At 40.4% G+C, this 14,131-nt stretch overlaps 1 protein-coding gene across 1 annotated transcript; it reads left to right on the forward strand.

The window, feature by feature from the left end:
- The first annotated feature begins 306 nt into the window (after nt 1-306).
- GPR32 (G protein-coupled receptor 32) lies at nt 307-13,176 on the forward strand. Its single transcript, XM_010993226.1, is given in 5 exon segments — nt 307-371; nt 12,032-12,232; nt 12,234-12,928; nt 12,931-13,037; nt 13,126-13,176. Coding segments are annotated over 5 exon segments (1,119 nt in total).
- The last annotated feature ends 955 nt before the right edge of the window (nt 13,177-14,131 follow it).

Below are 14,131 nucleotides of genomic sequence, written 5' to 3' on the forward strand. Positions count from 1 at the left end.
TTTTGAGTGTCTTGAGTATGTACTGAATTAGAATATAAAATCCAACATAAAAATTCTCCCTTTGCCTGCAAAAAGTTTGCTAAATACTAGCCCAAACCCACTTAGCCTCTTTAAAAAAAAACTTTTTACTTGGAAATAATTTCAAATTTACAGATAACCTGCAAAAATACAAATAATATCTTGTATTTTATATACTCTTTACCCAGATTTATTTATTGTTAACAGCTCACTCCATTGCTTTAGCTTTATTATAATCGATCTATTGTCAACCTTAAAAATAAAATAGCCAGTTCTTTTACTAGCAAAATGGGTTTATTTGGGAATAGCAGAGGAATTGCAGTTCAGGACAAGAAAGCTATGCTGAACCACAGGCAAGTTCAAAGAAGCGAAGAACAAGTCAGCTTTTATTAGGTTTTAGGAGGAAACTGAGGGGGGTTGTTTTGAAGAAAAGTCCATTGGAGAAGAATTGTAGGCTGTGGTGGTTTCTTATTGGCTGCAAGTGGTGGTTGGTGCCTTGTTGCTGGAGCAGGGAGGGATCTCCTTCCTTTTCTTATAACCAAGAGATAAAATTCCCATGTGAAAAATGTCCTCCCTTGTGCCAAAAGAAGAAAGTAACATTCTTATCATCATGGATAAGAAGTTGAAGGGGAGTGGGTGTAGCTCAGTGGCAGAGTGCATGCTCAGCATGCATGACGTCCTGGGTTCAATCCCCAGTACTTTTATTAACAAATAAAACCTAATTACCTACCCCTGGAAAAAAATTAAAAAGAATTTTTTTAAAGCTAAAATAAAGGAAAAGAGATGGGAAAAAAAGAGAAAAAAAGAGAAGGAAGAGAGAAATTTCTCTCTTAAGGGGGAAAAAAAGAAGTTGATACAGAGAGGATTTTGTACAAAGAATTCTATATGAACAGGCTTTGTTAAAATAATTTTTATCTTCCTTCAATGCGTGGTATGGGCATGAGAACTTTCCCTTTAGGGCTTCCTGAGTTGGTTTTAGATAAGGTTTTCCTTTGTTTTCACTCTATCTACCTATCTATATATCTAGCCATCCATCCAACCATCCATCCAGCCAGCCAGCCATCCTTCACCCACCCTTCCATCCTAATCCAATCACCAGGGACAAACCAAAGTCAGTTTTACTGACCCACTGCAGTGGAAGGGACCACATCTCAAAGGAGGAGCTGCGACTTAGCTATAGGACTTAGGGTAGGAGAGGAATTTGAGTGAAATTTAAGTGACATGTTCAGAGCCAAGGAGGTATTTGTATAAGTGAGTCAACATCAGGTCTGGACTTCAAAGTGGACTCAGGGTCCTGTTTCCTTGGAAACTACAAAGTGAAGATAAATGTAGCATGTTGTGTCTAAAAACTCTATCTAAAGCTCTGTTATCAGGGCTGGAAATTGAGGCTTCTTGTCTGTGTCACAGTGACTTAGATCTTCCAGGCAAGCTACTTTATTCTTATAGAAACACTTTCAAATAGTTTCCAAAGTTTCCAAAAGCCTGTGATTTTAGAGAACTAAGTTTTTGAGTGAGTAAGATAGCCCTAGTCCCTCACAAAGTGGGTTGTTAAGTTATTACAGCTGCAGTGTGTCCTCGGGAGAGGTCTCCCGTTAGTGCTGCAGCTGGCTTTATCTGTGTCCCTAGATGGATGGCGGGGCAGAGTTTTACAGTCCTAGCTGGTTTTCATTTCTCAATATAAACATATATTTTCTGAAACATTTAAGGATTCATTATATCATGGCCCTTTACCCCTAAACACTTCAGTGTGTGTATTTCTTAAGAATAGAGACATTCTCTTACATAACCCCTGTAATCAACCTCAGTAAATGTAACATTTACGTAATACTTTGTCAGATTGACCCAAATGCTGTCCTTCATAGCACGTTTCCCCTCCTGGTCAGGGTCCAGCCTGGGGTCAAGTATTCCCTTTTGTTGTCACATCTCCTTGAACCTGGAACACTTCTGTATTTATGATATTGACATCTTGGAAGAACAGCTCCCCCATACTTATTTATTTTTTTAAATTTTAATTTTTTTACAGTGTTCCTTTTAAAAACATTAAAAAATTTTTATTTATTTATGTTTAACTTGGGGGGAGGTAATTAGGTTTGTTTGTTTGTTTATTTGTTTTTAGAGGAGGTACTGGAGATTGAGCCCAGCACCTTGCGCATGCGAAGCATGTGGTCTAGCACTTGAACTATATCCTCTCAACCTCTCCCTTTTTTAAGAAATAGAAATTCTTCACTTGAGTTGCCCTGATGTTTCCTTAAGGTGATTTGATTTGGGTTATACGTTCTCCATCAGAATATATGAGGTGAGGTGTGTCCTTCGTTTTTAAGGATCAATTAAAAGAAGGGTGCGAAGCATGGGATGGCTAATTTTGTTTTAAGTTACTTTTCTGTGGTCAGTGGTTTGCCTTGAACCTGACTCCTTACCTGCTTCCTCAGGTTTTCCCCATGCTGGTCCCCTGTTCTCCATTCATTCATTTGAACAGCCTCTCCTCTGCTCCAGCCCCAAGCCACCACCTCCTTCTAAAATGCTAGCCTCCTCATTTCCAGGAGTAAAAGGCTTCTTTTCAAAGGACAGGTGGTTTGTGTGAGCAGATGGCATTGTGAGCTTAGGTTTTGGAAATTCATGTAGGAAAGCAAGTAATCTTCCCCTTTCAACCTCTCTTTCCACCGATTCCAAACACAACTGGACTTCGGTTTCTGATCCTGAGCAGTGACAGCTTTTGGCAGACTTGTGGGCAGGAAGCCACAGCTAGGGTGGAGTTCGGGGGACAGAGGTGGCAGGAAGTGGAACCCTAGCTCTGCCTTACAAACAATCTCTTTGGCAATTTTGTGATAGCTGATACATGTGAAATAACAGAGAGGTGAATACTGAATAGTGAGGACCACTCATTAACCCACCACTGTATCTAGGAATAAGACATTTCTGTTAAGGCATCCTCTCCTTATCCCATTTGTTTCCCCTCCACCTGTAACGACTAACCTGAGTTGTGTTTATCCTGCACTTGATACTCAGGATTAATCACTTGAGCACACATGTGTATCCCTACACAGCATATGACTTAGTTCTGCTTGCTTTTGAGCTTTATAGCAATGATATCTGTATCAATGTGCTAGAAATGCCATAACAACGTACCCAAATTCCCGCTTCTTATAAGGCCACCAATCAGCTTGAATTAGGGCCAACCCTAACAGTCTCATTTTAACTTAATCACCTATTTAAAGGCCCCCCCCTCCAAATACAGTCACAATCTAAGATTAGAAAAAGAAGCAACACTCCCTAACTTATTTTAGGTTACTACGATGTTAATACAAAAACGTCAAGAGCAGCATAAACAAGGAATATCTATTTCCATTTCTCACATGAATAAAAAAATCCTAAATAAAATATTACCATCTTCATGTGCTTTTGGCCATATATATATATATATATCTTTTTTGGAAAATGCCTATTCAGATCTGCTGCCTACTTTTTAAAAATTGGGTCTTGTTACTGAGTTGTAAGAATTCTTTATATATTCTATTTTTTTAATTGTTGGGACTTACCATACACGTTTTAATTGATCAGGTTTAGATTTATACTAGTTTAATTTCAGTGAGATATAGAATCATTACTCCTATATAGCCTTATTCCCTTTTTTCTCTTTCTGTGGAATTTTTTTAATGCACATTAATGTTACAAATCCAACAATATATTGTTATCATTAGTACTTTACCATCTGTAGTCATTTCCTCAGCCCAATATAGCTTTCCTCCCACCCACCTCCTTTGTGTTGTTACAAGCAAATGTATTACATTTCTATATGTTATAGGCCCAACAATACATTGTGTACATATTATTTTATACAACTGTTTTTAAAATCAGTTAAGAGACTACAGGAGACAAATTATGCATTTATACTGTCTTTTATAATTACACAATTACTTTTACTAGTTTTTTTTTTTTTTCTGTGGATTTATGTTACCATCTGGAATTCCTTTGCTTTCATCCTGAAGAATTTCCTTTACTATTTCTTATCAGGCTGGTCTACCAGCAACCAATTCTCTCAGTGTTGTCTACCTAAGAATGTCTTTATTTTGCCTTCACTTTTGAAAGATATCTTTGCTGGTTAATGGTTTCATTCTCTGGGTGCTTTGAAGGTGCTGTACGCCTGCCTTCCAGCCTTCATCATTTTTGCTGAGAAATTAGCTGTTAATTTTATTGGGGTTTCTTTGTATATGTAACACATTTTTTTTCTCTTCCTACTTTTAGGATTGTCTCCTTTTCTTTGATTTTTCAACATTTGTACTAGGATATATCTGATAGTAGGTCTCTTTACATGGGTCTTTTTTGAGTTCATTGAGCTTGTGATGTGTAGGTTGGTGTAATATATATGGGAAATTTTCAGCCATTATTTATTCAAAAGCCTTTTTCTATTCCTTTCTCTCTCCTTCTGGTACTCCTATTATGCATATGTTGGGCTGTATAATGGTGTCAATAATAGCACCAGTTGTTACTGCATCTGCTAGAGACCTTCTAAATTTGGGTTCAACATTTAAAACACAGAATGGTTAGGAGAACAGAATTGCCTATTCATCATGTCAATTCTTTCAGTTTTCTTGGGTTTTAAAATACTCAAAGTATGTAAGGGTGCAAGTGAATTTGGGGGTTCTTGGTTCCATGTCATGGTTGCGGTGACGGTTACACAATGTATGCATTTGTCAAAACCCCAGAACTGCATCTAAAAGTGTGAATTGTACTGTATGCAAATAATGCCTTAATTAAAAAAAATACTTAAAGTAGATTTTTTTCTCCTTTTTTCTTGTATGAGGGATACAGATTTGACAACCTTAAATTTAAAAGCTCTGTGTATAAAAAACAACTCACACTGAAATTAAAAGAGAAGGAATAGACTTGAAAAAACACTGTGCCTTGTGACAGAAATAGCATTAATAATCTTATCATATAAAGTGACAGGAAAGGGAACACAGCAGTTGGATTCCAGGAGGCAAGTGGGCAAAATACATGAAGAGACAGTTCCCCAAAGAAGGATTATAGTGAGTAACAAACCATTTCAGGAAGACATGTCATCACACAAGAAATCAAAACCATTCCAGTAAGTCAACAACCAGGGGAAATTTTTTAACTGGAAGACCCAGAGCTGGTAGGTGAGACCTGCCCTGTTGTATGTCCTCACAGCTTTCTGGAAAACAAAGTAAGATCTTTTCTTCTTTGGAGGCCACTTCTAGGAATCCAAAGAAATAATCCTAAACATGGAAGAAAGCTTTATCCTCAAGAGTGTTATTTGCATCACTATTTATAATAGCAAAACACGTGGTGGAGGGGGAGGGGTGCAGAGAAAAACTTAAATTTCTGCTGAGATGGAATTTGAGTGAGCATGTGACAATCACTGCATGAGATATTATAATTTTTAACGGATTAAAGAATACATAGCAGTGGGGGAAATACTTACATCTAGAAATCAATTATGGAAAACAAAACTACCCACTTGAATATATTATTTAGGATTTCAGCATTGCAAGAAGCAATCCCCAAATCCAGGCAGAGGGTAGCCTGGTGAGAATAATTATCCTCTTACCAGCTGCTTGCAGTGTTCCCCTTAGAAAAAGAAACTGGCTTTGATAAAGGAGAACATCAAAAATCTACCATATTTGATCTATTCTAAGAAGCACACTGTCTCATATCTTGACCCCTCTGAAACCGGGAGGCATCTTCCAATGGCTGGCACTGCACGATTGCTCCTGGCAAGGCACGAACTCCTGCAGATAACTGTGGGGCACTCTGAGCCCCTGGGAACCAACTGGGTGTGCGTGGGGGGATCAGTGGTGAATAAGTCATGTTTGGAAATGCCCTGGAAATAGAAATCAGTAATAGGCCAGTGCCCGTAATTGCAAAGCTACTTCAAGGGCCCAGTAGCGATGTTTTTTTAGTTTTCCCCTGTCATCTTTAAAGAAACACTGCCTTACCCAATCCAGACCTGCATCTAAGTTGGCAAACCATGGTCCACTGCCTGGTTTTTTTTTTTTGTTTTTTTGTTTTTTTGTTTTTTTTTTTTGTACAGCCCGTGTGCTAAGAGTGGTTTTTACATTTTTTAACTGATTGAACAAAGTCAAAAGAATAGTGTCCATGACACATGAAAATCATACAAAATTGAAAACTGAGTGTCCATCAATAAAGTTATATTGGCATGTGGCCACGTGCAGCAATTCCCCTATTATCTGTGGATAACAGATTTCCACAATGCAGGGCTGAGTACTTTTCATGCAATTCCCATAGCCCACAAAGCCAACATTATTTACTCTGGCACTTTACAGAAACTTTGTCTACCCCTAATCTAGGTGGCATGGAGGATGGTGTGTATAGAAATACATGAATACTAATGATCTGAGTGACCCAGAAGAGTTGAGTGCCCTCGAAAAATGTTATTTAGGAGACAATTGGAAATATGAAAACTCACAGAATTAATTTTTGTACGTGTTAAGGAATTGTTAATTTTTAAGGTGCAACGATGCTATTGTACATTTTCAAAGGAGCTTTCTTTGAGGGTCATAAATTGAAATTTTTGCAATAAAAATGATATATCTGGAATTTGCCTCCAAAGAAACTGGTTTGGGGAGAATGGGCAGGAAGACAGATGAAACAAGATCATTGAAGTTAAATGATGGGTATGTGTGGCGGTCATTACACTATTTTGACTACTTTTACATGTGTCTGAAATTCTTCAGACAACAAAAAAGGCCCTTGATCAGGAATAAACTTTACAAATGCTCTATTTCTCTTACATTTCCCTTTTTGTGTCTACACAAAATTTATCCAGAAGAGATCTTTCAATAAATATAAAGTAAAATTCTCAATAGTAAAAAGCACTGTGTTGTATTTTATAGGCTATGTCTTTCTTTGTGGTGCCTATAAAAATAGTATGTCTTAGAGTCCGTGAAATGCAGAAGGTGAAATACTCCATGAAATTCTGTGGAAGAAATATTCATGCTAATCATGAGAGCTGACAAGTTTTGAGCACCTACTTTGTGCCAGGCACTCTTCTAGTGCTTTGCATGTATTAATTAATTTCATTGTCATGACAGCCCTGGGAAACATGGGGTTGGGGGGAAGGGGAGACAAGACTGAGGGCTCTGCATGCCAGAGGCTTATTAGGATCAGAGTCCCATGTCCATCTCCCACAAACTCTCTTTGCAATTAATTCTCCAGGTCCTCTGTGACATGTGTCTGCAGCGACCACAAGTTCATGGGTGCCAGCATCATCTGTAGGGAAAGAAAATTGTTCAGTATTGAGCTTGGACAGACAGAGCTTAATTCAGAACTTAGTATGTTTGGATTGCTATGACAAAATACCATAGGCTAGGGGTTTATAAACAGTAGAAATATGTTTCTCACTATTCCAGAGGCTGGGAAGTCTAAGATTAAGCCACTGGCAGATTCAATGTCTGGTGAAAGCTGCCTCCTAGTTGCCATCTTCTTGCTGTGTCCTCACATGGTGAAAGGGGCCAGGGGCTCTCTGGAGTCTTTATTATAAGGGCACTAATCCCATTCATGAGGGTTCCACCCTCATGACTTAATCACCTTTCAAAGGCCCTGCCTCTTAATGCCATCATCTTGGAGGTTAGAATTTCAACATATGACTTTTAAGGAGGACACATTCAGTGCATTGCAAGCCTCAAAGTGGAAACAACCCAAACATCCACTAAGAGGAGAATGGATAAGTACATTGGTATGTCCATACAATGGAGTACTACTCAGCAATGAAAAGGGAAGAACTTCCTGAAACACACAATACGGATGAATCTCAAAAACATTGTGCTGAGCAAAAGAAACCAGAGATAAAGATATAAGCATTGCCAGATAAAATACAGGATTTCCAGCTAAATTTGAATTTTAGATCAACAACAATTTTTTCAGTATAAATATGTCCCAAGAAATCCTTAAAAAATATGTTGTTTACTTGAAGTTCTAATGTAGTAAGGCATCCTATATTTTCTCTTTTTTTGAAATTCTTTTTTTGGGGGCACTTTTTCCCTTTTTTGGTGGGGTAGGTAATTAGGTTTATTTACTTACTTAGTAAATGGAGGTACTGGGGATTGAACCCAGGAACTCATTCATGCTAAGCACGTACTCAACCACTGAACTATACTCTCCCCACCACATCCTGTATTTTCATGTGCTAAATCTGGAAACCTTAAAAGGAGTACATAATTGTCTGATTTTATTTATATGAAACCTAAAAAAGAAAAGGGAAACTAACCTATAGTATCAGAAGGCAGATCAATGACCAGTTGGGGCTTGAGGCAACTTTGAGGAATAAAAATGTTGTAGATCTCAATTACAGTGATGGTTACATGGATGTACACTTTTAGAAGAAACCAAATGAGTGTACACTAAAAATGGGAAATTTTTATTATATGTAAATTAAATCTCAATGGAATTGATTTCTTAAGCTATTGGACCTTCCCAAAGCTGGCTTCTTTGCTTTCTTTTGCATAGGTGAAAACATTTCAAGCTTCATATTCTATTTTCTAGGAGTCCCTCTGGTATATTTCTTCCCTATATTTGTATTTTGAGCCTTATAATAGGTCTGCTGTTTTCTCTTAGTTTCAACTAAGGCAATTTGAGTGCTTGGTTTAGGAAATTCTAGCCATTCCAAATGCTGGCAAAAGAAATCTCAACAAGATAAGAAGGAGAAAAGTCTCTGTCATCCCAGACAAGTATGGAAAAGTAGGTATGATCCCCAGGACATTTGCACATGCCACTTCTACTCTCTGCAACACTCCTCCCTCCCTCTTGGCCTGGTGAACCCCTATTATTCTTCAGATCTCACCCTGAGTGTCACTTCCTCCACAAACCTCTGGCCCTGACACCATTTCCTTTGTTGAAACCCTCATCAAAGTATCTTCTTTTTCTTCAGAATCCTTAGCCTCACTTGTAAATAAATACATTTGTTTGTCAGTGTGTTTGTTTCATGTCTGTCTCTCCCAGTGCTCAAAGTTTCCTGTAGGCAGGCAGGGCCTGAGTCTGTGTGTGTTTACCCTCCTCTCTCAAACATCCAGCCCAGTGCCTGGGACACAGCCAGTCCTTGACACATGGTTAATGAAGGTTGAACGAAAGGGGCTGTTTTCCATGTATACTGTCAGCCATGGCTGTCAAACAAACAATCCCAAATCTTAGAGGCTTAAAACAACCACCATGTGTTTTGCTCATGATTATATGAGGAGTTCTGATGCTTGGGCTGGGCTTTGTCACATATTCCTTACTGACCCTGGACATCTGGGGACATCCCTGTAGAACTTGGAATTCTGTGGACCACCAACCCCCAACACATACATACATAACATACATTGGGAAAACTGGTGGAGAAGACACATTTTGGGGGGGGGCTCATAAAAAGGAAAAACCCTATCCACCATTAGAGGCACCATCATTTCTGAAGAAAAGGACAATTGGAGGTCCCCAAAGTAAGGAAGAGTAGATTGAGTTCCCTTCCTGAGATGGGGCAGGGGGGTGGGATACAAGAAAGTACAAGTGAGAAGAATGGGAATGATGCAGTGAAACAGTCTCTGGAGCCCCTCTCCTCTTTAGCGGCCCCCAAGCTCCCAGCCCCAAGGGCTTATCAAGATCCACATCTAATGACGCTTTCCGGGCTCTGATATTGATCTCTGGGGTCATCATGCCTCTTGCTCGAGACTCTTTCCTGTGCCTTATCTGCTCCAAAACTCATTGACCGTCTTCCTGTCACATGCCCCCAACCCCAACACAGGCTCAAGGCTAGCGACTACCCAAGACAGACGACGGAGACAGACAGAGCTCCCTTGGCCTGAACCTCGCCCTTGGACACAGGAAATGGTGACACGGGACTGGGATTTGGAGGAAGGGGCCTTAGGGAGCTCAGAGGGTGGGGGCTTGGAAGCAAGGATAGTTGAGGTGTGGCCAGGGTATGTGAGGAGGAGGTGACAAAAGAGATGAAAAGTTCTGGAACACCTCCTCCAGGTGAAGAACTTTCTCATGCCTCTGATGTCTGCTCCACCAGGGAAGAGCTCTTTGACTATTTTCATCACTGCTGCATCCCCAGTGCTTAGAGTATATGGCATACACTATGGGTTCAATGCATACTTTTAGGCTAAATGACTGAATCCATCCTCTGGGGACAAGGGAGAGATTTTCCTCCTTAGCCAATCACTTATCAATTATTTATTGAGTGCTTACTATGTGCTAGGGTCTAATGAACAAGCTATGTACTGGCCTCGCCACTATGGAGCTCAGAGTCTTGGTCAGACTCTTGATCAGAGAGTCTAACAGAGTTGGGTCTAATTGCTACCCCTTACAATCTTGTAGTATATGAGAAGCTTCTACCAGAGGGTCTGCTTCAGTCAAGATGGTCAGGGAAGGCTTTTGGGGAGGAAGGGAAAATTTTGCTGACATCTCAAGAATGAGTAAAATTAAAAGGCAGAGGGAAAGGAAGGGTGTTCCAGATAGAGAGAACAGCAGGTGCAAAGGACAGGAGGTAGAAGGGAACACAGTTTTAGCACGGGAGACAAGAGCAGGGATTATGATGTGCTTGGGTATAATTTTCTTTTATTTATTTCGCTTGGAATTTATTGAAATTCTTGGATCTGTAAGTTAATGCCTTGCACCAAATTTGGTAAATTACCAGCCATTATTTCTGCAGATACATTTCTCTCCCACTTTCTTTTCCTCTCCTTCTGAACTGAGTGATATTAATTTACAGGTCTCTGAGGTTCTATTCATTTTTCTTTAATATTTTTTCTCTCTGTTCTTTAGGTTGGATAATTTCTATTGCTCTATCTTCTAGTTCACTGGTTTCATTTTGAATTTTTTGTGAAGTCCAGCCAGTGAAATTTTCATTTCAATTGTAGTTTTCAGCTCTAGAATTTTAATTTGACTCTTTTTTCATAATATCTCTTTCCTACTAAGATTCCCCAACTGTTCACTAATTATGCATATCTTTCCCTTTAAGTCTTTGAACTTATTTGTATTAGGTGCTTTAATGTCTTTGTGTATTGCAATGTCCCATGTTATCTTGAATTTGTTTTCTATTGATTCCTTTCTTTGTTGAATATATGGCTCATGCTTTCCTGTTACTTCACATGTATAGTGGTTTTTAACTGGATACTGGCCATTATGCATGATATATTGTAGAGACTCTGCACTGTGTTATGTTCTTCTGAAGAGTGATTCCTTGTTCTAGCAGGCAGTTAAGTTGGCTGGACTCAAACTCCAAACTCTAATCTCTGTGGTGGGAAACAACTGAAATCTCTGCTCAGTTACTTCAAATTCCAACTGTTTCTCTCACCAGGCATCCTGTGATCTCCTCTGAACATAAATAATTCAGTCATTTAAGGATTTGGATGGATTTCATATGCAGATTTTGGAGTTAACCTTCCCTGGGGCTCCCCTTCCTTCCACAATTCCCTCCCTTCTCACTGTCTTTCTGACTGATCTGCCATAACTCAGTCCTCTCACACCTCAAGCCAGTGAGGATGCAGCAACTGCAAAACGCTCACACACAAAAGATGCAAACTCACAACTGTGACTTCATGCAGTTCCCCCATCGAGGTAGATTCTCCTTCAGTTTATGCTTGATTTTGATCACTCTCCAATGTCTTCAAACTGTGGATTGACTTTTAACATTTTGTCCAGATTTTATAATTTATCTGCCAGACTATTTGTCTGACAAAGCTACTCCAACTTAACCAAAAGTCAGAGGCCCCTCCTTATTTTTCCCCCTCAGCACTTTTAATCTTCTAAAGTAGTATATCATGGTTTTATTTATTATATATATTGTGTTTCCCATCTGATGTTCCCCATTAGGATGTAAGTTCTAGGCGGGTCTGTTTTGTTACATGACTCACTTCCGGAACAGAGAGCAATATCAGAGTGACATAATAAGCACTCGATAAAAATATATTAAATGAAGGAGTGTCAGAGGGAACCCTGGGCTCTGAAAAGCAGTGAACGGTAACGTAGCACTAACATATGGTCCTTCCTATTCTAGAAAGATGAATTCTACCTCTGCTTCCAAATGCCATCCTGAGGAGGTGGGGTGTGTCTGCCCACTGACCATGGCCATTATGTCTGTGTCCTTTGTGGTTGGTATAGTGGTCAACGGGCTGGTGCTCTGGATGACAGTTTTCCGACTGGCCCACACTGTCACTACCATGTGGTTCTTCAACCTGGCCCTTGCCAACGTCTTTCTTACTGTCCCTGCCCATCGCCATATACACCATAGCCAGTGGCCAGTGGTTCCTCAGCAAATAGGCCTGCAAGCTCTACATGGCCTTCTTGACCAACTTCTTTACCAGTGTCTGCCTCCTGGTCCTCATCTCTGTGGACCACTGCATCTCTGTCATCTACCCTGTCTGATCACGAAACCACCACACCGTACAGCAGGCAACCTGGCTGGCTGTTGGCATGTGGCCCCTGGCTACTGTTGCTTCCTCTCCGTACTTGAAATTCCAGACCACTGGAACACTGAAAGAATGTTTCTACTGCTACTTCAAGTTCGACATAGACAATAAGGGGGAGGAGAACTCCCAGGATTGGAAGCCAATAGTTTGGGGGAGGCAAGTGACTAAGACTGTCATTCGCTTCCTGCTGGGTTTCTTGGTACCCTTGGTGATCATCGGTACCTGTGCTCACCTCATCTGCACCAGGCTCCGGCGGGAGGGCTGGGTCCATGTTAGCTGGCCAAAGAGGTTGCTGCTGGTGTTGGTGAGTGCCTTTTTCATCTCCTGGTTCCTGTTTAACATGGTGCACTTGGTCCAATTGTTAGAGCAAAAGGAATCTGACCCCAGGATGCTGCTTATCGTCTGGGCTACATTCTCCCTGGGTTGTTTCAACAGCAGCCTCAACACTTTCCTCTATGTCTTTGTTGGCAGAGATTTCCAAGAAAAATTTTCCAGTCTTTGCCTTTTGCCCTGGCCAGAGCATTTGGTAAGGAGGGGTTTCTCAGTCAGCCTGTCCCTGAGTTGAAGCCCTCGGGAGATAATGGAAACCTTCAGGTAAAACCTGGAAACCCTCCTGCTTAGTTTGCAGCCCTTTCCCTAGGCTGACTTCCAAGAATCTGTCAAATCCTGCCTCTTCTTTCAGGAAGTCTTCCTGGAGATCTCTTATCTAAATCTCTCCATTAAAGACATCTAGTTTTTCCCCAGTATCCATTCTAACCCTTCCTTTATGGTAAGACTCCTAATTTGTTTTAAACTATGCACATGGTTAGCCAGAGAAACATTTTCCTTTGCCCCTTGCAACTAGATAAGGCCATGTGACTGCTTTCTGGCCAATAGGTTGTGAGTAAAAGTAATCACTGTAACTTCCTTGAAGTACCCTTAATGGAAATGTGCCTGCCCTCCATTCCTCCATTTCCCCCTTTTCATTGTCTAGAATGCAGATGTATCAGTTAGCTTTGCAGTGTAACAAACATCTCCAAACTTACAGGATTAAAATCATAACCTTTTATGATTTCTTTGGGTTATCAACTTGGGCTCAGCTGAGCAGTTTTTTGTTTTGGCTGAGTTTCCTCAGGCATTGTAGTCAGCTATGGGTGAGCTAAGTGACTTTGTCTCTGGGAGGGGTGGCTGACCGTCAGCTAGGATGATGAGACAGATAGAACTATGGCTCTCATCGTCCTGCAGGCTAACTGGGGCTTCTTTACATGGTGGCTGCAGAAGGTTCCAAGAGGAAGACGGGGAGCATAAGATCTACACTTGGCACTTTGTACAATGTGACTAATTTCAAGGGTGGGGAAATAGATTCCACCTCCCAAGGGGAAAATCTGCAAAGTGACATCACAAAGGAGCATAGATACAGGAAGGTGTGCAGAACTGGGGCCATTTTTGCAACCTGCCACAGCATTTGCAGTGGTGAACCATATGGAAAGTGACTGTGTCCCCATACCAGCCCTGGAATGCTTACATCCACGCTGTGAAGAGAGAGACTTTGACTTCTAGTTCACTGCAGTGACTGCTATTTTGTGTCTCTGTTATAGCAGCTGAATCTATACCTTAACTATTATGCTGCCAACCTTTGGAACTTGTGTGAGCAAAGTAATAAATTTCCTTATTGTTGAAGCTGTTTGGAGTCAGGTTTCCTGTTACTT

This window comes from Camelus dromedarius, chromosome 9, assembly GCF_036321535.1.
Source record: "Camelus dromedarius isolate mCamDro1 chromosome 9, mCamDro1.pat, whole genome shotgun sequence".
In the NCBI taxonomy this organism is placed as follows: domain Eukaryota; kingdom Metazoa; phylum Chordata; class Mammalia; order Artiodactyla; family Camelidae; genus Camelus; species Camelus dromedarius.